The sequence below is a fragment of the Strongylocentrotus purpuratus genome, unplaced genomic scaffold, assembly GCF_000002235.5.
Source record: "Strongylocentrotus purpuratus isolate Spur 01 unplaced genomic scaffold, Spur_5.0 spur5_contig_816, whole genome shotgun sequence".
Taxonomy (NCBI): Eukaryota; Metazoa; Echinodermata; class Echinoidea; order Camarodonta; family Strongylocentrotidae; genus Strongylocentrotus; species Strongylocentrotus purpuratus.
In genome coordinates this window covers 1-27869 of record NW_022145520.1, presented here as the reverse complement: position 1 = coordinate 27869, position 27869 = coordinate 1, and the positions used below count along the sequence as shown (strand labels likewise).

The following is a 27869-nucleotide window of genomic DNA, read 5'->3' as shown; positions in this document are numbered from 1 at the left end:
TATAGAAACCACATAAAGAATTTACAATCATTTAATAGAACACATGCGAGAACTCTATATCGTAGTCTTAAATATGAGTTGACATTTTATTTGAACTGTAAAAGTATTAAAAGAGAAAATAACAATATGGTACAGAAATTAATTGAGATGCTGTAGACAACGAAAACAGATGTACTCATGAACAAACTAATGGGACGTTGCAATATTTATTTGTTTATGATTGTATATGAGTTGAATTTGTTTATTTGAAGGAAAAGAAACAAAAAGGAATGTCAATTTGAATAATAAAGTTCCTCTGATTGAGGTTAAAGAGAAAAAAAAAAAATCTTCCCTGCATCTCATGTCATGAACTTGGGTTGCGAGTTTAATTCGTACATAGCCATGAATCAACATAAACGTCCTGGGAGTGTTACCATTTCGTGTTTTTTTTTTTTTTTTTTTTTTTCTTTCTTCATTTTTCTTTTTTTTTACAATTCAATTATGAGTTCTGAGTTTTGTTGATCGATCGGGTGGTTGGTACATGCACAACATTACTTATTATAGGCTCTGTATAAGCTTGGCTTGTTAGTAATGTGCCGCGGGATTCCATATCCTCAAACTGCTGGCGAACAGAGCAACAAGACCAAGCTCTGTAATTATTAGGATCTCTGTCCAGTAGTGCCGTGTTTGTGCCATCGAACTGGATCGACCAAATCAATTGATTTATAATATATATATATATATAATATTTTTTCCCGTAACATGAGAGTAATTTTAATAGTTTCATACTATCAATTAAATGTAATGTTAACTGTTATTGTATAATTGTTTTAAATGGGGGCACGCTACAAGAGTCCTATCTCGCACCCCGGGGCAACGAGTCTGACACGGCCGGTTGTAGCAACTACTCCGAAGATCAAGATACATTAATCTTGATCTAAGGAGACACGAACGAACGAAGCTACTTGCTCCCTCTATATAGAAAACTTCCCCAATCGGTGCCTGTTGGTCCCCCATGATCCTCTTTTTCTTATGTTAGTTGAGAGCTGAGTTAATGAGATAGCCACCTGTCAGTGACTTCGCTGTGTGGTCTAATCCCTTCTTGCCCAGTAGTATTGACGGTCTTTAAAATAAATAAATTAAAAAGCTAAATATCAAGCATTTTTGACTTTTTATAAATTTCACATCAAGGACATGAAATCTCCTTGATAATAGAAAATATGAATGATTTGAATCAACATCTTATGCCTTTTAAAATAACTTTTACAAAATATTTTGATAGATGCTAACGGCTTTCCATAATTTTTAAGTCCATCTTAGAGGTTCAACTTAGGATCTTTTTCGAGAAAAAAATCCGAGGGTTCACCAGACCGAAGTTGTCGGTATCGTTAGCTTTCGATTTATTTGGGATCTATCGAAATGGATTACGAATTTTGTCTTTCTCCTTGCAGTTCCCATGACAAGTTCGGGTGGTATTCTGAACATGACAATCGGGATTCCAGATCCAGACGCTTGGTTTACTGTACCAAGCTTCTGTCCTAAAGAGGTATGACGTCATCCACGATTCCATCTGCTTCAGCATCGACATTATATCACTCTAATAAAAATTTCAAGAACAGTTTAGGGTACTTTGTTTTCACGAAACGCTTATACGTATATTAATGGAGAAAAAAAATGAGTGTACACTTAAAAAGAGTTCACGTTGGTCTTGTATGTCAAGTATGCGAAAACTGGGATGAATTTAATACATTCATTGTTATTATGCTTACTGTTGAAGGCTTATATATTTATTTAAGGCCCAAGAATTTACTGGTGTTTTAATTTTATTCAACATTTACTGACAACTGGTTTGACAATTATCATTTTAGATTTACTCATGAATTTCCTCTTGCATGCTTGTGTCCTTTCATGGTAATTCTTCAACAAAATTCAATACCGCTATTTCGATTAAACTTCTTTTCTTTTTTCCAGATGGACACATTCAAGACACGCGAGGAGCGATCTGCACCAAACCTGCCAAATCTAGATTTCTTCCACCTGCCACAGTTCTACTAAAGAACAGCAGGGGCTCCGTTAAAACACAATCATGACAATAATCACCCCCAAGTCCGACCAACAAGAACACTCCCTTTTAACCACCGACTTCATGATCAAATGAATTTTATTGGAACCGATTATGATTTATGATTGGAAGTGAACGTTATTCCCTTTAGATATGCAGTATCAACAAAATTGCGCTATTTTCAGATTAAAATATTTCAAAATATTCTGTGGGTAAATAAATATTTGAAATTGATATGTATATTAATTTCTGATCAGTGTTTTTTGTGGATTAAATAGTGTTAAATCAATCGCACATTTGTTCTGAGATTAGTCTTGTAACCCATCAATTTATTTTTTATTTTTCAGGACCACACTTTTTATATTTGGATGTTTTTCTTTGGGGGAAGGGCGAGATTTCTAACACTTGACTTATGTTACTTTATACGCATAATATATTCTCTACAAAATTTAAACATGGTAGAATATCTTTTGAATTATTTAAGAAACAGTTGAAATATTATAATGACCTTGAGCGAATAATCTATTCAAAACCAAAACAATTTTATTTAATTTCTTGATAAATGAAAAGATGTACAATTGAATAGAAACATGTTATAACACTTTTGTATTACCATGTACTGCTTATTTTCATCACATCAATTATTTTGTAGTGTGTACTTTTGTTAATTCTGAATAAATTTTCTTTGAAAAAAAAAATCATCATCATGATCATCGCCTTCAACAATAATTCTTTGGATCTAAATTAAGAACACCCTTGCATATAGTTATAATGCAAGTTGCATTATTATTATCACCATCATCGAAGAATGCTTACAAGTCCATTGACTGTTGTAACACTATCCGATTGTAATAAACTCTTATCTCTCATCTCAAACCTTTTGAACCCTTCTCCCACCACTGTCTCTCTCTCTCTCTCTCTCTCTCTCTTTCGCACACACGCACACACACGCATACACACGCACGGAGCAAACACACACACACACCACACACACACGAGCACGCGCGCGCTTTTTCCTCTTTCCTCTCTTTCCCCTTCATCATTCCAATTAGTCCAATAAACAATTGTGAAAGAGATATAATGAATATATGGATTTAATCACGAACGAAAGGGAGAAATATAGGTATATTGGTTGGGAATATAAAGCCCCGCTGTACGGTGATTAATATTTATAAGTCATATTTCATCAATTTATTAAAGATAACGAACTTACTTAAATAGGCAGATGGCAGGCGTAATGATTTGTAGATGATTACGCAGAATTTCCGAGGCTAAAGTGCCTTTCGTTATAATGATTGATCACGATTATTATCCACTATTTACATGCCCCATTTTAACTGACAGGTTAATTGTCATTAAGGTCAAGCATGAGAAAAGAATAACGGAAAGTCAGCTGAATCTATTAATCTATTAAAGTATCTACTTCGTAACAACGCACGCATTTCCACTATTTTCTGTCACAATTTTGTAGTTGGAATCTGCCTGTTAACAACTTAATTCTTCATACCCTTTTCAAGTTAGATTTGTGTTTCCTTTTCTTTTTCGTTACTCCACAATGAAAGGTGAAATGGTTAATTAGGGTCTTTGTTGAATAGTTTTGGATGTCAGCTTTCAGAAGTCACATTTTCAGGAAACATAAATCAGGACAAATCTATTTTTCACATACTTAAAAAAATACACCAAAAACAAAAAATGGTAAGGCTATGAATAATTATTTGTTAATTTTACAAAATGACCATCGAGAGATTTCCGAATCATGATTGCTTTGTGAATTAAAAGCACTGGTAAAATTTGGTACTCTTTTAGTGAAGAAAGAAAGTGGTAAAATTGTGCATATATCGCGCAAACAAAAAAGGGAAGACTTTTAGTCTGTAAAGGCTCTTGTTATATATTTCTTACCGATTCTACAGCTTTCATTCTAAGAGAGAGATTTTGTCTTACTTGTTTGTTTCATGATAATGCAAAAATCTGTGTGAAATCTTATTTAGCTATAGAATGTTCAACCGTAGGGCCAATTAATTGGACATTTGTTTTCTTTCTAATCTCACTTCTATATACCCCCGTATTTGAAAAATCTGTTTCTTGACTAAATTTTATTTTTGGTTAATTATTTTTGGCGTGGAGTAGATTTCATATACGCGTAAAGGAAGCATATTATTCGTTTTGCAACATTTTCATTGAGGAGGTTCAAGAAACCGTTTTATAATGCTCGTAGATGATTGCACATGTAATGATTTTCAAAATTCATTGTAAATCGATATAGCCTGAAATAATTGGTATCGAGTCGACTCAAATTATCCCAACTGACTATAGTTGCGGCACCAAGGTGGAAAATATAAAGTGAATTTGTGTGCCCTCCCCCTCCCAATCGTCATCACTTGTAGAAAATGAGAACTTATTTTTTTTTTTACTTGTCCCTTCTGCAAAAAATTTCGTCGACTTTCAACATCTTGCCTGTATTTGTATATCCTGGTTCATACACCTACCAGGTATCTACCACTGTATCTAGAAATACACTACTGACAAACGGAGACATTGTAAATTGAGATATTCTGAATTAAACTGTAAATGAAGAAAATACAAGATTATTCCACAACATACTTTTCACAACCCTTATACTTAACTAGCTACACAACTAAATCTATAATAATAATAATAATAATATTTATTTTTTATATAGCGCTTAATACAAATGTCTCTAAGCGCTTTAAAAAATATACTATTACCCCGGTCATTGGATTCAGTGCTTGCCCGCACACACTGTGTGCTCAATCTCCACTCTCTGGGGAGCATTCCAGCCGGGCGTTACTTGACGCTCACAAGCTGTTTGACCAACAATGACGGCCACATCCTACCGGGTACCCATTTGACACCTGGGTGGAGAGTAGCAAGTGCAGGTTAATATCTTGCCAAAGGATGTTAGTGCCGTGTCGGGATTCGAACCCTCGACCTGACACGGAACATTATTAGGCCTAAACAAAAAAGATTTTGTATTGCCTATATAGGTGCCAAAACATGAGTCGGTCGGTCGGAAATCTTCTGTTTTTTAATCATTTTTTTCTCCCTCTTTGGGCTGATATTTCTCTGTTTTGAATGCTTTAATACATATTTTCTTATTCATTAAACATTTTTTTCTTAAAAACGGTTTTAAAAAAATAATTAAAAAGCCGATCGTAGATGTCAAGATTTTGTGGTCGGTCGCAATGGGCAATAAAACATTTTTTTTTTAGGCCTTAAGTGTGATATTCTGAAAGTTCATAAACCTGTAAAAAAAATCAGACCCAGATATTACAGCGTCGAGAGCGTGGTTACAAACACCACTTTCGTGTACTGCATATAATGATGATCATAATGATAATGATAACGATAATGATAAAGATAATGATAATAATAATAATGATAATAATAATAATGACAATAATTATAATAATGATGATAATAATAATAACGACAATAATTATAATAACATCAACAACATTAATAATAATAATAATGATACAAAATAATGATATTAATAATAATTTTGTTCACTCAGGGGAGCCCCATCAGCATCAATGCTGTTATTCCTGAGTGCACTGGAACTATTGTTATCCAGCACAATTGCCTGTTACCAAATAACACCTGGAACATAAAGTTATTTCAATCTGGACTTGGGTAATCCAGATTCAAATCAAATTACATGCCAAATCCTTATAATTTGAGAACTCTCTCATTTATAGGGCTTATAGCCTCCACTGCTTTGCTTTTCTCATGGTATAGCCAACTATCACCTCCATCACACTTTATATGACATTTTCGCTGTATATTTAACTTTCTCATTTTCACTCCTTCGCTTTCCTCATTAAAGTATTTATGAAATCACTAAAAGTAAATTCTCTCTTTCTCATGCAGTAGTAGAAAGACATCGCATTTATACAAACATTAACACAATACACTTAAATAATTAATTAATGATGCTTTTTGCAGTTGAAATGTAATCCATGTTTCTTTATTTGGCAATACAAATAAATGCACTGATAACAAATAAATAATTATTTACACAAAATAGGTTGTCAATCACTTTTATAAATAACACAACTTGCAAAATATACAAATGTATATCATGCTGTTTGTTCTGACGTATAACTTTATACATGACATGGACCCTTTAAAAACGTATAAGTTTATACATCGTACAGACCATCCAAAAACGTATAAATTTATACATCGTACAGACCATCCAAAACGTATAAATTTATACATCGTACTGACCATCCAAAACGTATAAGTTTATACATCGTACAGACCATCCAAAACGTATAAATTTATACATTGTACAGACCATCCAAAACGTATAAATTTATACATCGTACTGACCATCCAAAACGTATAAATTTATACATCGTACAGACCATCCAAAACGTATAAATTTATACATCGTACAGACCATCCAAAACGTATAAGTTTATACATGGATTTGGAGGGTGCGTGCCATGTATAAACTTATACATATAAACATACGTATAAACTTACACAGTGATCCTACAAATTGACCCTCTTAAAGTGATGTGAAACTTTAATATAATAACAAGGAGTAATTACAGCTGGAGTAAAAGCTTAACAATTTCCTCTGAAGTAGGCTCAATGCCACAACAACCACGACAAATATATATGCGCTCTCCGAATACATGCACATTGATTCAAAAGAACTAACGATGAAACACCCGCGGCCAGTATTGCTACAGAGGATGCACATATGCAATTAAAGGTATTCAATATAATGATAATTGGTTACACAGAAAGTGCTCATGAATGGTATAACCAGGTGTAAGCAAACAGATACACGTCCAAAAATACAAGATTTAAAGTTGCTAATTCCATGAGTGGACACATGTGGACTTTACTCTGGTTGATTTAATTTAATAGAAATATTTTCTTGATAGTACCATATAAAATATGAAAATCAGAAAAGCAATCAGCAAGGGATCAATATTGTACTTGAAGCAGTACATATTTATTACACTCTTAAGGCAATATCTCAAGAAATCTTGCTTGTTGAGGAATGGGATTTTCAGAGTGGCATCGTACATAATTACTAAACAATTGCCTATTTGTTTTCTATGTTTATTGATATAATAAATCAACTGTGCAAACAAAAACCCACAAAGTTCACATCCTCTCTAAAATGTTTTCTTTTACTTTGGTGGCATCGCGCATCAAATATCAAAGAACCAAGGCAGTTTAATAATTCTATTGACTATCCTTTGGAATCTGCCAGATGTTTGCATAAATTATCCTCAGTTTGGACTCCAGCTCTGATAATTCCTTGATTATAACTTTGAAGTATATGATCTTCCAACTACATCATTGATATCAACAACCGTCTTCTGATGCTTGGAAATGAGTTAGATCGAGTGTTTCATTTTGACAAGATGGTAACAAAATCAAGGGCCCAATAGTTGTGACCCGAGTTTTTATCCTTGATAAAATAATAATATGTGGGTTTTTGTGTTGATGCTTTAGAAAAATAAATAAGGTGACGAGTCACGTTCACCAACCCTGTGCCTTTGAAATTACCTTCAAAGTAATCAAGTTCACTTGGCAAGACAAAAATATGCTCTAATAAAAGATAATAATAATAATATTGCACTCTAGTATAGCGCTCATCTATATAGCAAGGTGCTCCTGCATGTATGTTACCTGACCTTAACTAGGCTACATATTTTGGTACAACATAGTTTGAGTGTAGTAAATGTATGTTAAGGTCTTGCCAAAGCTAGACCTTAGTGAAGTGGCCGAGATTTGAACCACATACATGTACCTAATGATCGGTAGTCCAGCCACCTATCTACTAAACTAAAAACACATCTACACATAGACTTAAATACTTGTATTAGATAGCTCAGAGAGTTGCTAAGGTGTGATTGGTCCACAGCATGTCAAGTGATATGGGGACTGCAATTTATTGTTAACAGTTCACGCCCGGTCATCTGGATGGTTATATTGACCAGCTGGTCAACGATAACAGTAGGAGCATACGCGCTTGAGCTAAGACAATGTATTCATGTATCAACAATATTCGTTAATAACAGCTAAGCACAGAGAAGAAAGGCGAAGACAATGGATATCTACTGTAGATCAGACTCTATTAAACTGTTCGTGTTCAGACTTTCATGTAAAAACCATGACTTGGTCTTAATCAAGGTTATCTAATATTATAATAGATATTTCCTGTTATGTATGTAATACATATTCTTTAGCCTACCTAAAGGAGTTTTATTTTCCCTCATGAAAATACAACTCCAGCGGCCAAAAGAATGATATATAAACACCCTACCAGCCATATCTGTATAAAAATATTTACATAAAAACGTTAGTTTGTCACATATCTTAACAAGATTTTTCAGAACTAAATGAGGTAGTGATCGAGGTGAGGAAATGAGAGAAACAAAATGCACTAAGGTATAGAACACGTCTGGTCCATGCTTAATACTAGATCTGCATCTAGAATCTCCTCCGAGTCTGCAGCACCCATCATGGCCTCTATTTCTGTGCTGGACAGTGTTGTCTCCTCTACCATCCTCCCATTTCGTCCACATTCTGCTGCAACCCTTGCCAGCAGTCCTGAAAATATAATAGAGAAAAGAATATTTAATTTTGTTTGTCTGGTGAAGCTTGTGAAGAACCAAGTTATTAGACGCAACACTAGGTAAAGGGCTTTAACCACAGCAAACGAGCACCTAATTCCATACCAAATGCATTACATATTGTTCATTTTTGTATTTTACTTTGGTAAGTTCAATATGGAATGCTTTAGTAAAGTTCAGTCTGTCTTTGATTTTCAAAGCTGGTTTTCGAGTTAAATTTGCTCAACATCTCTTTATCAATACATTTCTACTTAAATGATAAACCCCCTTTTTTAAATTTTTGGTTGTCTTACTAAAATAATACTTTTACATTATCAATAAAAAAAAAAAAAAAAAAAAGCATAAACCCTTACTGAATGGGGCTATTTTGAAATTTGTAAGACTGGAGGGGGGGGGGGGGGGCCTCAGAGCCTACCCCTTAAGTAACCAAATTTGGCACTGACGTTTCAATTTTCTTGTTAGAATTTTTAAAATCTGATTTTATTTCTCGAAAATGGTATACACATATGAGTTATAGTTTAAATAGACCAATCTGAATGTCTCAAATTGTAATATCTATGGAAAGTATTTTTAAATAGTGAATATGTGAGCCATTGTTTAAAAACAATATATCTAACGATCGGTTCTAATAACCACCGTTTTAATTTCTCTCCTGGTGAGAATATATATAAAAAATCTCTGTTTGTAACCTATCTAAAATGTTTCATTCCAAATTGTTTTTGGTTTCAGAGTTTTTGAGAAGATATAAAGCTCTCTATATCTCTCTTGACTTGGATTTTTTTAAATTATATGCTCACAATGTCATCTCAAGTCTTTAAGCTTTTACACAGTTCATTTCTTCTCAAACAGTTTTTATATGCCTTTTTTTTGCATATTTTTCAATTCTTATGTATTTCAATGTTTTATGAACATTTTTTTTTTTTGCATTCTACTGGAAAACTGGAAGAAAAAAAAAAAAAAAAAAAAAAAAAAAAATCGGCTCGACCTTTTATCATGAAAGGTCTGATTTTCAACACCTCAGTGTCATAAGATTTATAACACTTGAAAAAAAAATCATGAAGCGCTAGCTATTGCTGAAAATGCAATGGGTTTGACAACAAAATTTGTCTGGGGGGGGGGGGGGGGCGCCATCTGAGACCTTTCCGGTAAAGTTAGGGTTAACACAAATTTCCGACAAGGCACAGGGTTGCTTATTGATATTGACCATGATTTTGCACGACCCCAAATCTCGTGACTAAAATCTTTGTTGTGCAACACTGGGCAACTTTGATGCTATTAATGTCAGTTATTATGCGTCTAGAATTTATGGATAGTGAAAAATAGGTAAATATACTTGAATTGAAAAAAGCCAATTTGAATTTACACAATTTGGACGTTATTTCACAACTTTCCTTTCCTTACATTTTATTTTATTTTTGTATTCATGTTGCTTTATTGGTATCTCTATATATTTAATCTACCCATTTATTCTAAAACTGTATCATAATTTAATTGGATCTGTATATAGATAAAATGTCTTACCGTCTCCAACGTCAAGAACCACTTCATCAATAGAAGTGAAATGCTCCACTGCATATTTGTAGAAGTCTGATCTTGATGGCATGTAGAGTTGGCTAGTGCCAGCACCCCTCCTCCTAGACTCGACAATACCATACTGCATACAGACATTATGGTTGACATCTGTTGATAAAATATATATGCACATTTTATATGGCTACTTAGAACAGTATGAATAAGCCTTAATTTCCTATAGAAGTAAAACGAATATACATACATGTGATTTTTCACATGAGGCACAATTTCTTTTCAAACAGATACAATGTGATTTTTTGAGTTCTGAATGCACCTTTTTCTTTAGGAATAAAAACCCAGACATTAGAAATGCATTTGTTTCACAATTACTCCGCAGTTGTCTAATTAATATAATTAGCTTGCTTTGGAGGTAATGTGTTTGAGATCACATGGCAAGCATCTTATCTTCATTTGTTCAGCATTAGTCAGCTATTATATGTTTTTTTCCCCAAAAGCATTCAGTAATCATTATTTTTTGAAGTTTTGAACATTCATTGTAAATGTCATTGGATTCTGTCAGAAATTAATTTCTGTCATTACCAGAACTCAAGATTATATTTAAAATCCAAGTGATATAAACAAAAATTTATATGAATGTTGAGCTTCATAGGAGGATTTCTTAAGAAAGAATTTTCATTCAGATCGAGCAGCCAATCTAACACACTGGAAGTTATACGGTAACATTCTTTCTTAATAATTTATATTTTTTTAACACACACTGCAGCTATCTCATTATTACACAACCACAAAAACGTTTGTTATGTTGCTTTGAATACCGAAATAACAGTCAGCTTCATAAGATATTTAATAAAAGACATGGAACATGCATAGTTACCTTGAATATCTCCTACTGGGGACTGGACAATATGCAATATATGCACATCGTGTCGGGTATGTTGGCTGACCACTTTGGATATCGCTGTGATGTCCTTTGTCAGGAAGATTCTGGTAGTAGCCGATGGTGTTGAGGATAACTGGATATCCTGTAATATCAGAAATTCAAATAAAAAGGAAAGAACATACAAATTAACTATAATTCTAATATGTTGAGCCCAGATAATATACACAATGCAAAGTTCTGGAAACTGTTTTTTTTTATTTATACCCTTTTCATAATTATCTGCAGCTTAACATTTGCTATGTTGAATCAAAATAGAAAAATCAAATTTGAAAATAGGATGAAATAGCATGTGGGTGCACTTTTCCATGCCAGTCGTCTGGGCGACAGTGCCATTGTACGTAATATATGACTTGTGGGAAAATTGCAATTTCTATGCCATGAATATAATTGTTTTTTTTTTGTTATCAATGACAAATTACCAATGATTTTTCATCAGCATAAGATCATTCTCCATGTAAATCCCTTAACCTTGAGTTCCTTATAGATTACAATATTACAACTTTGAGATATTTTAAACTCACAATTTTGAGATTTGTTTTATGTGAAATTCAGTTTACCTCTTTCAATTACCAAGTGCCTACAAATAAGTGCTTTGGAACCTTAAGAATATGGGACAATACCTCTTCTAGTTCTTGTATCATAAGGGCTGGGATGTCGTCTGCATTCATGTCCATGTCTCTCTTGGCCCTGCTGATGTGCTCCAGGAAGACCTCTGGGATGTTACCTTTTGTATACTTTTTACCTGAAAAAAAATACATATACATTGATCATAGAGCTCCGGAGTCAATTTGACCCCCCCCCCCTCCCCCCACAATATCTTGGCCACAGAAGGTCTGATTGATGGGAAATTTTGCATGGACAGCAATGCACATGCAAAGAAATGTTGCTTTGATGTTTGTTTTTTACAAAAATCACTCATTTATTACTTTATTATAATTCATGCAAATTAAATTCCTATTTTAACACATTCAATAATATATCATTAAACAAGGCAAACGCCAAGCGTTGTCTTGCCTGCATCTTAGGCCCTATAAGCAGATCAGGAGGTGAATTTTGGGTTCTGGTAGTTTACTCTTTAGCAATAATGGAATCCCAAGGAAAGTCTGTTTTCCTTTTGACCTGTTGCCTTTGACCCACATTTGAACTTGACATGTTTTATAGAACAATTTAGAAAAGGCAGTATTTTGTACACAAACGTACTATGCAAAATGTCAATTGTGGCTAGACGTGTGGTTAAGTAATGTTGCATAACCTCTAGCATGGACTGTCCCAATTTTGGGGCAAATTTGGTCTCAAAAGTTGCGAGACAATAAAGTCATTGAAAGGCAGGTTGTGATTTGTAGCGGTTACGTGGCAGTCCTGGATTGTGTACGGGGGAGGCAGGGGCCAAATTGACCCCCCCCCCCCCCCCAGTCAGAATAGTCAACCCTACTAGTTCATCTAAACTTTAAAATTTGGATTGATGGAGATACAGGATAGCAATTATTGTATATCTTGCTGGGGCTCAATATTCTCTTCAATAGACATTATACGAAGCCATGATTTGTGCATACCAACATAGGGTTCCAGGGCTGCTTCTGAAGTGAAGGTTGGGTATCTTTCTATCGCCTCTTCCCACGTCTTAGCCCCCCAACTCCCTTAGCAAACACGCTCTTCAGACTCTTCATTGCCTTCAGTTCATCGGCATCCGCCTTCATCTTTTTAACATTCAAAGACAAGGTCGCCTCCAGAAGAAGTGAATATCGCTCCTCTTCTGAGAGTCCTTGTAGCTTCATGAAACACTATAAAATAAGACAAATGAAAATAATAAGAGTAGTTATTAGTGCACGTGAAGTATTGTTGCTCACTGTCAGAAGACAAATTTTATTTGCATATATATGAACTATCAACTTTTTCAATCAAAGTCAATTCTTCTGCAAAGAATCCCCAATTCATCTATTGTTTGATTTGAATATGTAAAAAACTATTGCTTTAACCCTATTCTCACTTTGAGTGCAAGCTTAATGCGAAATATTGCAAGGACGTCAATACAGATTTGTTTTTATCACAAATTTGTTACTTTATTATAATTTATGCAAATTAGATACCTATTTTAACATATTCATTAATATTTCATTAAGTTATGAAGCTCAATCTCTTTTTTAAAGTTGCTGAATAGCATAGGCAACAATACTGAAATAATAAATAATGAAATTTCCGATCAATTCTTTTGTATTCTATTGTTTCATAAACTACTTATGTATCTATTGTTTTCATTTATATATGTGATTTTTTTCATGTTTCAAAAGTGTATCTTGAAAAGTTTCAAGACAAGTATGGTCAGGCAAAAAGACTAGAAGGCACAATTAACAGTGTTGTAAAGCAATTTAGGAAAAGCAGTATTTTGTACACGAACGTACCTATGCAAAAAGTTGATTTTATTGTTAATTTTTAGAACTCGGTCTCAAAAGTTGCGAGACAAACAAAAAAAGTCAGAAAAAGTCACCGGAAGCCGTGTCGCTATTTGCAGCCATTGCGCATCAGTCACAGATTTTGAACTGGAAATTGAACCCCCCCCCCCCCCCCTCCAGTCAGAATAGGGTATCCGCCAATGGTGGCGCTATATTACTTTATTTACTTTGGTTGTGATGATTTGATAAACTCCTTATAGCGGCTGAATAAACCACAATTCTCATTTGCACAGAAAACATGTGGTATGTGTGACATCCAGTCCAGCTCAATTTTTGTATTTTTCATATAGCTCATTACTCAGCAATAATATACATTTTCTACCAAAAAGTTATAATTTATTTGGTGTTTTGAACATTCGCAAGTCAAGTTTTGTTCGATTCTATGAAGAAAAAAAATGCTTTCCTTCATTACTCAAGATGATATTTAAATGTGTAAAAAAAAAAAAAAAAAAATTAAAGCTTACTTACACATTGTTTCAAATCCTTTCCAGTAGATTCTCTAGTTGCATCGAAAAGGAGAGTGGCTTTCCTGTAGCATCTGTTTGAATAACTAGCCAACTGGAAAGTTGGCTCGAGAGCCCTCAGTGCCTGTAAATTACAACAAAAAAAGAAATGGATAATATATGCTCTCATAACCAGTTTGATTCTGAACATTCCAATTCATTCACTGCAATCACCATTGCATTACATAATTCACCATATTGTAATATGACCCCTCAAGTTAAAATATAAGAAATGTTAGAACTTTTTGGCTAAAATTTATGTTTCCAACAGTCACTCTTGAAAGCTCGATCATCTCAAATCAATCATTGATTAAACTCCATTTTGTCATGTACATGTAAGTTGGCTGAATATAACAATAACCTTTTTATTGGGGGGTTGGGTGATGTTCATGAGTTTTTATGCTGAACATAAATCTAATTTAATGTCCGATTCATCGTTTCATTAAAAAAAAAACCTACTTCGCTACAAGTAAAAATAGAACATTGAATGAATTCAGCATTTTATCTAGATGAAAATGTCAGATGAAAATGTCAGCTCTAGTGTTTAGACTTACATTGAAGGAGCCATTTTTCCCAAGGGCTAGGGAACACTTGCGTCTTGTCGAGGCAGTCATAGTGCAGGGCTCATCCTCCACATCAAGGTTGTTGTCATCGTATAGAATTGACCTGCAGACAGCAACCTCCTCCTGCAAGCACGGCTTGTCTACAGCAGGTTGCCCACACCTATGCAGTGATGCCACTCTCAATGCCTCAACCTTGTCCAGGTTTTGGTACACCCTGCAGCGCCATCCACGAGATAGATGTTCATATCTAAAGCAATCAGAAAAAGTATATTGGTTATAGGATATTGAGATGGGTAGGATATAGAAACATGGTGTATATATGTATCATGCAGAATAAAATATTGGAAAAAAGCTTACACGGTATACCTTTCCATGCAGTCACACACTTTTTAAGAAAACAAATATGAACATGGTACACAAGGGAAATATTCTATGGGATTTTATTTGAGTCAGGGATCTAAAAATATTTTGTATTGTCCTTAATATACCCTTCATTGTATAACTATAAATGGAACACCTCTCTATTACCATTTTTCTTCCCAAATGGTACATTGACTACCTGGGTAGCATTTCTTTTATGTTACATGCTTCCACTACATATTTGTGGACTGCATAATAAATGGAGAAAAAAAAAGACAAGTGATAAATGAATATGTTCTGTACATATAATATCGGTAAGTACATCACATAATCCCTTTAAAAATTTAACCTTTGTCTCATACACTGTAACTACAAAAAGAAACAAAAATAACATTAAAAAGCAATTGCAAAAACGGGTAACTTTTATAGAATAAAATACCTTTCATCGTCAACAAGATCCTTAGCTGCAAGAGCATAGCACACCCCTCCTAGGAGCTGGTAAGCTGTTCCAGAAGGGCCATCTACTGCGAGGACTGGAAGGACATGGGAGCTCTGGAAGTGGGTTGCTGCCTTCATCACGAACTGTTTGGCCTCCATCACTTCCTTCCTGGTACGTGGTCTCTGGAGATCCTTCTCGGGCTCCACAAGTTTTTTGAGGGAGATTTCAGAAATGCCTACATGTAAAGAAATAAAATTTCAGGTCAATGACACATTTTCAAAGATTGTGACATTTAAATCTTTAATGTTTATAAATAATATCCCCTGTGCAGAGAACAATCTACATTTTGAAAATGACACCAGGGGCCCGTTGCATAAAGACTTACTATTATGGTAACTTTGCCATTATGGTAACTACCATGGTAACCGGGCTCAGCAGCCAATCGAAATCAAGGTTTCTATGGTAGTTACCATAATAGTAAGTCTTTATGCAACGGGCCCTGATACATATTATTAGTAACTGGATCAAAACACACAGAGGCTCATCAGGGAAATTTTGTCCTAGAGCTATACAAAAAATATTCCTATAGCCCTTTTCAATTCAATCTCATTTTGCCTTATGTGGAAAATGCAACATATGAACATTGTTTTGGGGAATTGGCAATTAATCATTTTTCAACTTTATTTTGGTTTTAATCAGCAGTTGGCCATTTTACCTTCCCTGTGGCTATTGCAGAGGGGCATTAAATAATCAATTTGGCCCCAAACATGTACTTCATAAACAATAAGAAAAAGGAGATTGTAGTTTTGATGAAAAAAATGGAAATATTTGTGGTATTTGTATAGGAGTCCATTTAAAAATTGTTTGAAGTTATACAAAATCAAATAATAAAAGTGGAATGTCCCAATTTTATCAGGCTTTCAGTGCTGTTATATTGATAAACTATTTTGTACACATTCTCTCCATGATATTTGCATTTCTCTTTGATTTAAAAACTGCCAATCAATAACATCACATTTAAACTTAGTGATATCATGTAGAGAGAAATGTTGTACGTCTGGAATTATTAGTGAAATGAATTTTGTAAAAGAATGGAACACAAACTAACCTTGACATTTTTGTTCAATTGCTGCATCTGAATTCTCCGCCGAATGTTCAGAAGTCTTGTTTCGTCTCTTACGTTCTGGTGGAGTTCCGTCGCTGCTAGATCCAGAACTGCTACGTTTTTGCCTCGATTGTGTGTAAGATTGAGAAGGAAGGAGTTCTTCCTCTGATGACGGAAATGAATAGATCATGTCGTCATTAACGATCGCCATCACTGACAAAACATCGGTCAGGCTGTTCTCCGTTTTTTTCAAAGTCTTTGCCATGTTTGTGACACTCATTTGGCAAAACTTTGCCTGTGTAGAAAGACCATTACTAAAACAGACCTGGGAAGAAAGTAAATCGGACAAATACAGGCATTAATATAAGCTGCTTAATGAAATTATATTCATTTTGCTTTGACAACCTCACACAAAGATTATAAGGGATACAGTTGAATGTTCTACATGTTTGCCTAGAACTAGAAATATCACCGAAAGTGATTAATACTCACTCCCCATGTGTGTGCACGAAAAATGAAGAAGTGGTTTGATATATACAAGATTTTACAGATTTATTGCAATAATAGACCATTACCATGGCAACACACTTTCCGACACATTAAAAAATGTGTCTTGCACATAATCAACTCAAGACCAATATTTGTGCGAAATTTAATGAGCATTGCTCGAAAAATGAAGAAGTGGTTTGATCTGCAAGATTTTACAGATTTATTGCAATAACAGACCATTACCAATGCAACGCACTTTCCGACACATTAAAAAAAATGTCTTGTACATAATCAACTGGAGACCAATATGTGTGCCGAGTTTCATGAGCATTGCTCAAAAAAATGAGGAAGTATACATGTATATAGTTCGATCCACGAGATTTTCCCCCGATATATTACAATAATATGCCGTTCCCATGGCAACGCAGTATCCAACACAGTAAAAAAGTATGTCTTGCACATCTCCATCCTAAGACCAATATGTGTGCCAAGTTTCATGATCATTGCTCAAAAAATGAGGAAGTAGTTCGATCCACAAGATTTGCAACAGACTGACCGACTGACCGCCCGACAACCCGACCGTACGCCAATTCCTATGTACATGTATACCCCCTTCAAACTTCTTTTGGCGGGGGAACATGCAAAAAAAGATCCCTTTTTCCTTGAATGCCAATTTTACTCATATTTCTTTGTTGTACATGTACATGTAGCTAGGGTAGATATGTTTTGCATAATATACAAATTACAATTCCCCTTGAGAAATCAAGAGTGAAGTTGTAGTCTGCCTGATGATCGTGTCATGTAACATACAACAAATGTGCATGCACAGGACATTCAGAAACTTTTAGTAAGTCGATTTCCTCCGAAATGTACAAACAGTACAGACTATATACCTCTATGTTTAGAGAAACAACCTATATTTTGCACTCTCATTAATTAGATGAATTTTCATTAATACAATTGCGATACAAGTATGGGATGTATAACTTTCAACAGTTTGCACTGCGGTAGAGTTTAGATTCTGCCCTCGTTATAAAGGAGAATAAACTCCTCAGAGACAATTGAATTGTAAGAATGCAGAAAAATTAAAGTAACATAAATGTCAGTGAAATTAAGTTGAAGCAAAAACAGTCAATTAATGAGTAAAGACGTGAATTTAAAAAAAAGTTATGATTACTAATGTTTAATATGGAGATCATACATGAAAAACTTTCCAATTTCTTTTGCAGATATTGCACTAAAATCACCTCTTTTATAGGAGGACTTGGACAAAAATTCTGTTCTATGAATTGACTGAGGAAAAAAATGAAATTCACATATTTTTGTACATGTGGGAGAGTTCTCCTTGTATGACATCACAAAAAGTGACTGCGTTGCCAATATGAGATATTCCATGTCATCAGTGATTGAAACTTTTAATGGTGCACCATCCTCTCAGGTTGGCTAGCACTAGGTGGGTAGTCCAGTAATATGGCATAAAGCTAGTCTTGATACCTTTACAATACATTGTACATTTCAGTATAAATTATACCTGTATAATTGGATTTATAATGGAAAACAGGAATGTATGGAAGGGCATTGTACTAATTTGTTACAAGTTTGGTAACATATTTGTGGTATGAATGTCATAAAGAATAGAGGAAAAATTTGTAATCATTTAAGTGTGCATATATTATAAGACTACATTATCAGGATGCTGCATTCTAGGTTAGGAGCCTGGACAGTTCGAGTACCACCGGTACGATTTCAGGACTCAATTATGTATACAGTTCTGTTTCTGTCCCGTTTAAAGCCAGTATAACCTATAGCACCCTTGTAAGGACCATCTGCATAAGTAAGTCGTGAACTATTATATAAATAGTGTATACTCTATCATACAATAATGAATTATATGTCCGACTAAATTACTAAATTATCCTGAGTCAAAATAAACCTGCACGAGGGATAATTTAGTATTTGGAGTTCATAGTCCAGTATTTATAGTGTACATGATAGAACATTCACTATTTATTATAGTAAATAGACTCCTAAATACAAACCCCCCTCCCATTCATGAATTTCAGATTTCTCCAAAAAGGGAATTAAAAAAAACATTCTTTAGAGAATTCTAGATGTGTTTGTTTTTTTTGTTTTTTGAGAATCCTGAAATTCTGAAGAAAATTTTTTTTGGAGACTTTTTTATTTTGTTTGGTTTTTGTTGAGAATTCAGAATACTTTCTTTCTTTCAAGAATTCATAAACTTTCATAATACAATATGCTGATTTACAGAAATACATTGTCAATCGCTATGTCAAAAGGTATAAGACTAACTTTGAATGTCGCCCAGTACATAGTCTAGCTAGGTTAATCCTCTTTTAAATATCTCTTTAAAAAATCTAATCTAATCTAAGATGGTTAATGTCAGCTTAAAGCTTAAAGGGAAATTGAATCTTTCATAGAAATTTGGTTTGGATGAATGTAGAAAAATCAAACAAATATGAGTTTTTAAAAGTATATACAAGTATGGAGACCCTCCCATTGGCAATGTGACCATGTATGTATGACTTAGTGGGGAAACTTTCAGTTTGTTAGGTATACTTTCCTACATGTAAGTTCCATGTTTAACCAACATTGGCCATTTAGAAAAAAAAGTACTTTGTATAAAAAACACTCTCTGCACATCACATCAGAACAAAAAATACAACACAAGGACAACGCAAAGCGTAGCAAGCCCTCGCTGGAAACAAACGGCATAATACATCAGAACAAGTTACATGTACGTCCATTAGACGGAATTAAGTTACTGACATCTGGGGATTGAATGAAAAGAAAGTTTACTACTTTACGGAATAACCCAAGACATTTGACCTTTGACCTAATGTACATTATTCCAAAATCAAATTTAGGCTGTATTTGATACCATGCATGTACCTTCATATCAAATTTCATGAAAATCTGTCAAACATTTTAAATTATCAAACGGAAACCAGTACGTGTTCACAAGATTTGTTACAGGCGGACGGAAGGACGGACAGTAGCGTTACTATTTTCCCCTCAGATTTCCTCCGCAAGGGGATTATCTGACAAACATTACTAAAGTTATCGAATGGCAGGGGCCGCGGAGCCGCGGGGATTAAGGGGGGCTGCAGCCCCCCACTTTTTTCAGTAGACGTGTACAAAAACGCGAAAATGACTATAAGATTGTGCTTTTTTGCATGATCCGCCCCCCCCCCCACTTTCAAAAAACGCTCCGCGGCCCCTGAATGGAAACCGCATATTCAGATGCATAGTAAGCTATTTTGCATATTTAATGAGCTATGACCTTTGACTTAAATACTCTGAAATCAAACTTAATAGGCTGTATGTTTATACAATATGTACAGTACCTTCATACCATATTTTATAAAAATCCATTAAAGGGGAAGTCCACCCTGAACTTAAGTTGTTTTTAATAAAAGCAGAACAGTGAGAGAAACATATCAGTGAAGGTTTGACGAAAATCCGACAAAGGATACAAAAGTTATGAATTTTTAAAGTTTTCATTTTGTGACGACGTCACATGCGAGCTGCTCTCCTATACGTTGTGTACTGTAAATTCCATAAATTGCCATTTTCTCAGAAAAATAATAATTATTTTACCTGTGCATTCGATATATTATCAGACACATGCTTTTATACACGCCTCTATGAAATAGATCCATTCCTTCATCAAGAACCATGAAAAGGGGGCAATTTATGGAAATTACAGTACACAACATATGGAAGAGCAGCTCGGAAGTGACGTCACAAAATTAAAAATTTAAAATTCATAACTTCGTTATCCTTTGATGGATTTTCGTCAAACCTTCAATGATATGTTTCTCTCATTCTTCTGCTTTTATTAAACCCAACTTAATTTCAGGGTGGACTTCCCCTTTAAACATCGAACGGAAACCACACTTTCGCATATTTAAAGACTTATGACCTTTGACCTACATACTCCAAAATCAGACTCAGGCTGTATTTTGATCCATGTACCTTCATACCAAATTTCATTAAAATAAGTCAAACATTACCGGTACTTAAGCTATCGAACGGAAACTACATTTTAACATATTTAAAGACTTATGACCTTTGACATATATACTCCGAAATCAAACTCGGGCTGAATTTTGATTCCATGACGTCATACCAAAATTCATTAAAATCCATTGAACTTTACTAAAGTTAACGAACTGAAGCCATAATTTGCTATTTTCGCATATTTAATGAGCTATGACCTTTGACCTACATACTCTAAAATCGACCTTAGGCTGTACTTTATACCATGCATGCACCTTCAAATCAAATTTTATTAAACTCTGCAAAACACATCTACAGTTATCAAAAGAAAACCATTTGTTATGGAAGCACGGAAGTAAGGATGGACGGCAGCTTTACTATATCCCCTCTGACTTCATCCGCGAGGGGATAATAAAGTCTTCCACTATGTGTCAGGTATGTTTTAGCTATGTGACTCGACTGGACACACAAAATATGGGTAAACTAATTGAAGTTAGAGAAACCAATCAGTGAAGGTTTTGAATGAGTCAGAAATATTCAACAGGAAAGTCTACACAAATAATATATATTGATTTTTATGAATAAGCAGAAAAATCAGGTTGACAGCTTGATGATAGTTATCTGACAAAATCTGAAAACGGATTATAAGCAATGTTATACAAATTTTAATTTCCAATCAAACAAAAATCTACAACTCTGTGACGGACATGTAACTTAAAAATTCTTATCACATTTTTGTAGACGTTTCCATGGTAGTTGATAAAGTAAAAAATCTAAAAGTGTGTGAAAACATATGGCACAGGCATGAATAAATTGTGTTCAAGAAATTATGAATTCATTCAATTTTAGCACACAATAAAAGTTCATCGCAGAGTTTTAATTTGGGTTTAAAAAAAACTTTGTAATAAATCCTTTATCAAATATTCACCAAACTTTTACTGATAATTACTAGATCTAGCTAGCTTGGGTCGGCTCCCAAGACGAAAATCCAATTGGATATCTCTCTGCACACCTGGATCTGTGCGATTGTTAATTAAAGAACCAAACATGAACTCAATCACTTTTCTAGCAATATTTTGAATTACATCCTGGGATACAAAAAGCTTTGAAGATATTTTGATTAAAAATTATATTGAAGGAAATTAATTTTTCCTGGCTCATTATATAATTTCATATGTTATGCAGATGCAGAGAGTTTGAAACCCTATATTAGTTTACCCAGATCTACATGTATTCATAGATCCATTTTTGCATATGGCATGTAAGTTTTTGCTGTGATTAGATGAAATAAAATTCATCGTTTTTGTAAATATTTTTTGTGTACATGTGTAACAGGGATATAATTGGTTACATTTATACTGGTCACAAGAAATAATTTGGTGGAGGCTAGGCTTCAAGACTTGGTCGCTAGTAGACAGTCAGCCGAACTGTCTCATGACCTGAACCAAGTCTGAATTTGATGTGATTTCAGTTTAAATAGAGACCTCTACCTAGATTTATAGTTGAGATCTCAATCACGATGGAGTAATAATTAATGGTTTAATGCTCTGTCAAACTCATTTCACATAGACTCTATTTGACCTCAACCAGAATATTTCTTTACATAGTGACAACTAGTGTCTTTGAACAACAAAATAGCAGACACAACTTACTTACTACTGACGTTAAGTTTTAATTGGCTTAGTCTAGATCTAATCTACTTAACTTAGACACTATAAAATAATATATATTCTAAGCCCGGGTCACATGCAACCAGCTCAACCAAACCAGTCCCAGCAAGCTACTATAGACTCTACTAGTACTAGTAGTACGACTATAGTGCTAGAATAGATAAGTGATATACATAAAAAAATAGGTCTAACACTAGTTTGTTAAACCGAACTTAGAGATCTGAGATAAATAGATAACTGAACTGACAGTTAACTGTTGTTGAGTTAAAGTTAGATCTTAATCCCTACGTTGAAAGTCTACGTTGCACTTGCACTTGCAGGCAGTGCTGCACACCATTTGAAATGATTTCATTTGCACTTGTCCAACAGTTAGAATGTCTATCAATCATGTCTTGACTTGCATTGTTGCAAGGTTGCATTTTTTTAAAGAGTAACCATGTCAGAAACACGAACTGCAGATTATTCTAGTAGGTTATGTAAGTTTCTCACCTGTATGCTGTCTTCAGTAGATGAAGTGGTAGCGACGCAAATCATGCTGATGACGTCGGGAAACTCGACATTCCTGTTTCGGCTGAATGCCCTCCGTCCATTCACTATCAGGAACAACTGGTTCTGCTTTCGCTCAAGCCACCACATGTTGAACTAATATAGTCTGGATCAAGGCACTTTTAACGAATCGACGATATCGATGACTTTTTCGAGCAAAATAGATGCTTACTAAACTAAAATGCCAACTAACTATATAATAGAGGAATGTTTGAGTATCTATACAAGTCGTCAAGGCAAGCTTAAACTGACAGAAAGCGAAGTGAATACTCTAGACTATTAGAGAGATTAGTAATGCTTTAAACACGACGGGGCGAATGCAGACTATTCATATGCAAATGAGTCTACACTATACCAATATAAGCCCTCGATCTATCACTTGTTATGCAAATTTTCGCACGCGACCATTGCCGATTGGTGTTTCGTTGTGAATGGGGGACAGGAAGTGTACCCCTTTGTTTATTTTGTTATGTAAAATAGAAGAGCTCAGTATCATCATCTAATTTCTTGAAGGCAAGCATGTAATCCCCAGGCACGCAGTGAACTTATTGTTGTTTTGTGATGGGGGGGGGGGGGGGTTACTAGTTTGTCAAATAAATTGTAACTATAGCTGTGATATGCCAGTGCATAGCTTAATCAAATCGTTCATTGTAAACAGCATGTCATTTTTATTTTCAATTTTCAATGTAGTTTCAAAGCAAATTGGAAACATTTCGGCGATCCCTCATTTTCTTTTAAAGTTGACTCATAATACCATGGAGGACTAAGAGCTAGGAAGATAATTATGTTATGCCTTCATGACTGCATATTTTTCTCGCTTAGTTTTAGACAATTGCAGGCAGCAACCAAACAAGAAAGAAATTAATTTAATGATTTAGTTATTTGGCGCCCCATTTATAAATCATATCATATTTGACTCACTTTGGATGACTGGGCCGAGGTTTATTTATTACCCCAAAAGTATATGCGCCTAATCTTAGTCTCACATAGTGAGACATTTCTAAAAGAAGAAGAAAAAAAAAAAGAAGGAGAAGAAGAAGGAGAGGAAAAAGAAGAATTAAGAAGAAAAAGTTCAGAATTACAGAAGAAAACGGCGAAAGTCACACTCAAGTGACTGCGAGCAAGACTAGCTCTCTCAAACTGTTAAACAACCATTTCGGTTTTATGAATGGGGTGACAGAGCGTGGTCCAAGTACCCCTTTGTTTGTTACGTAACATAGGAGAGCCCAGAAAACATAATCCTAGACTTGTTGTTGAAGTTGTTTTTGTAATGACTTCATGTGTCAAGTTTAACTTATAATTGTAACAATGTGTCACAATCCTCTGGTTATCATTATTATCTATTATTCTACTTCTACTCCGATCCTAAACTAAAACCGTACGTGATTTACAACTATTCATATTACTACTGTCAGGCGGCGGGGGGGGGGGGGGGGGGGGGGGGGGGGGGGGGGGCATAAACCCAAATTTAATTTATAAAGTGCCCCAAAACGGGTACGAACAGGATTCCCCCCCCCCCTCGAGAACAAACACACACCATCAAGGCGGAGTAACAGAGGCTGATTTCAAAGCAAAAATCATAATTTAAAAACTTTGTTGGCCGTTGATCCCTCATTTTAAAAGAACAGCGGTGGATCCAGGATTTGGAAATAGAGGGGGTGCAGACGGCAAATTTGAATAAAGAGGGGGCGCAGAAGGAAATTTTCTTAGTATGTTCAATGTGTGATTCTCAACAACAAGAAAGAAAGGAGGGGCTTGCGCCCTCTTGCGCCCCCTGCATGGATTCGTCACTGTAAGAATAGGTCTAAGCAACAACAAACATGTTAGTTAAACCTTCACTTCCAACACTTTTTATAATTTAATTTTGGAGCCCATTCGTTAAATTCATTTTCTTATAATCTCCTTTAAATCTGCCCCTGATATATTTGAATGCATAATGCGGGCTTCATTTTTTTTCCCCTGAAGACCTAAAATTTGACCCGTGTAAAAATATATTATGAGGAGGGGGGGGGGGGGGGGTGCTCAATCCGAGACCCATCCAAAATAAGCTAGGCTCAGTGATATCTAAACTCCACCGTAAAAACCCCACCCCCCCCCAAAAAAAAAAAAAAAAAAAAAAAAATCGAAATGAAGTCATGCGAGCTGTTTTTTTTGTTGTGTTTTTGATAAAAGAATGATATCTGAGCTCCCCCCCCCCCCCAATATTTTGGGGGAACTCATCACACGGGTGGAAATGTTATCCTTTTTTGGGAGGATCGAGAGAGGAGCTCAATGATAATCGATTCCCAACAAAAATATGGTAGACACAATGATATCTGAGCCCCCCCCCCCTCAAAAAAAAAAAAAATTGGGAGAGGGCTCAGTAATATTTGAGCCACACCAAAATTATAAGTGGCTTAGAGATAACTGTCCCCCACCAAAAAAAATTGGTGGTTGTTCAATTAATGTCTGAGCCACCCCCCCCCCCCTCCGCACACACCCCTCTGAAAGATAGAAGGGGCAGGCTTAACCCCAAATCCGTCTTAGTTTGTTCCTACTAAAAAAAAACCCTGCCCCTGATATATTAGAATGCATAACATGGGCACGATTTTTTTTTTGCCCGATAAAGACCCGAAATTTGACCTGTTTAAAATAAATTAGGAGGAGGGGGGGGGGGGGGGGGGCTCAATCCGAGCCCCACCCAAAATATGATGGGCTCAATGATATCTGAACTCCACCCACAAAGAAAGAAAGAAAAAAAAATGAAGTCATGCGAGATGATTTTTTTAAAATTTGGATAAGAAATTATTTCTGAGCCCCCCCCCCCCCCAATATTTTGTGGGAACTCATAACGCGGATGGAAATTTTTTCCTTGAAAGAGAATTGAAATTTGACTTTTGTTAAAATATCTTCGGAGGAGAGAGGAGCTCAATGATAGTCGATTCCCAACAAAAATATGGTAGACACAATGATATCTGAGCCCCCCCCCCCCCAAAAAAAAAAAAAAAAAAACAATGGGGTAAGGGCTCTATAATATTTGATCCCACCAAAATTATAAGTGGCTTAGTGATAAATGTACCCCACCCAAAAATTTGGTGGTTGTTCATTGTCTGAGCCCCCCCCCCCCATCCGCACACACCCCTCTCCAAGATAGGGCCATTAGCCCCAAATCCGCCTTTGTTCTTCGTATGAGCAAATTTTCAAACTGAAGTGCACGCGAGCTGATTTTTTTTTTCTCGATAGAGACCTAGCTGAAATGTGACCTGTGTAAAATGTATTGGGAGGGGAGAGGGCTGTATATAGGGCCAAGTTTCGTAAAAATAATGCAAATCGTAAAGATGCATAGCCTACGTTACACACTTCAAATGGGGGTGTTCCATTTGTTGACCTCACCTTACACCCCTAACTCTAAGCATAATCTTAAACATAACCCTAACCCTACCCATGTCAGCTAGGATGACAGGGGGTGTATACATGCAGGTAACATGTGGAAACACCCATTTGAAGTGTGTGAAGCCTGTGCACTTTACAATTTTTTTTTTTTTTTTTTTTTTTTTAACGAAAAGTGGTCCTGCAGATCGAGGCTCATATAATTTTCGAAATGCAAAAAAACCCAACAAATTAATGATTTAGTTTCTTATTACACCCTTTAGTTGGCATCTCACTTGTTCGACGTTGGAGTCGAGGGCAGAGGCACCTCGGCCTACGTTGTACTGTATAGAATTATATAGACTCAGACTAGCGGGAGTGGCGTAAACAAAAACAACAATAAAATAAAAGCTGGAGACTTGAGGTCGATGGATCGAACTCGATCTTGTAAAGTTCTAATTTTGAGGTTGTCCCAACAGTACAGCAATAAATGTCTTTACCCCCACCCTCACCCTGCCCCCCTCCCCCCCCCCCCATCCCGTACAACGAATCTTTAAATGCGCGTCCCGCGTCCATCACAGACTGGGAGTAAGACTATGCGTTGAACCGATTTCTAAGAAGTTAATAATCCCGCACGGGCGATGTGTCGAGCTAGTTTCTAAGAAATTCCCACGGAGCGCGGCGGACATGTCTACCTACGTGTGTACTATACTTCTATAATCCCCATGTTTGGGTGTTTTGTAAACAATAGATTTCCCATCGACAGCACGTGCCGAATCTTGAATCTTGAATTTGTTGCACCCAAAAAGCTACGTTGACAGCTGTCGAGGAGAAGAGTCAAGACTTGATTATCTACGGTACCTCAGAGTACTGGCGTTGCGTTGGAAAGCGAGAGGTAATTTTACAATGCTTTTTCTTTCAAGTTTTACAGTAACGTTAACTTAATAGATAACAGTTTAATGTGTTAAATTTACAAAGTGTTACAGCTACTAGTACTACCACAGTGTTTTGTTACTTAGATTCACACGTTGTGCACTGTAGTGTACTGGGCGAGACGGAGCTAAGTTACGGTGTTAAACAGTTATTGGACTAACGTGCTGTACTAATCCACAGTAGCTATAGTATAGACTCTGGCAATTTGGAAGTCTATTTTATGTTGGATCTAGATCTAACTTATGTCTAGTATTAGTAAAACTAGATCTAGTAGATCTAGAACTTAAAGGTACTAGATCTATG

At 35.4% G+C, this 27869-nt stretch overlaps 1 protein-coding gene and 1 long non-coding RNA gene across 2 annotated transcripts; one reads left to right on the top strand and one right to left on the bottom strand.

Annotated features, from left to right (window-relative positions):
- Positions 1-1460: 1460 nt before the first annotated feature.
- On the top strand, positions 1461-2751 carry LOC115921486. Its single transcript, XR_004062904.1, has 2 exons — positions 1461-1525; positions 1951-2751. It is a non-coding gene; the product is annotated as an uncharacterized LOC115921486 (long non-coding RNA).
- A 5726-nt stretch (positions 2752-8477) lies between these two features.
- On the bottom strand, positions 8478-24709 carry LOC105436953. Its single transcript, XM_030979772.1, has 10 exons — positions 23229-24709; positions 16564-16885; positions 15456-15690; positions 14648-14903; positions 14059-14178; positions 12759-12921; positions 11761-11882; positions 11075-11222; positions 10189-10347; positions 8478-8644 (listed from the first exon to the last, which is right to left on the bottom strand). The coding sequence occupies exons 1-10, from the start codon at positions 23373-23375 to the stop codon at positions 8478-8480; spliced, it is 1839 nt and encodes a 612-aa protein (XP_030835632.1). The 5' UTR covers positions 23376-24709.
- Positions 24710-27869: the final 3160 nt, after the last annotated feature.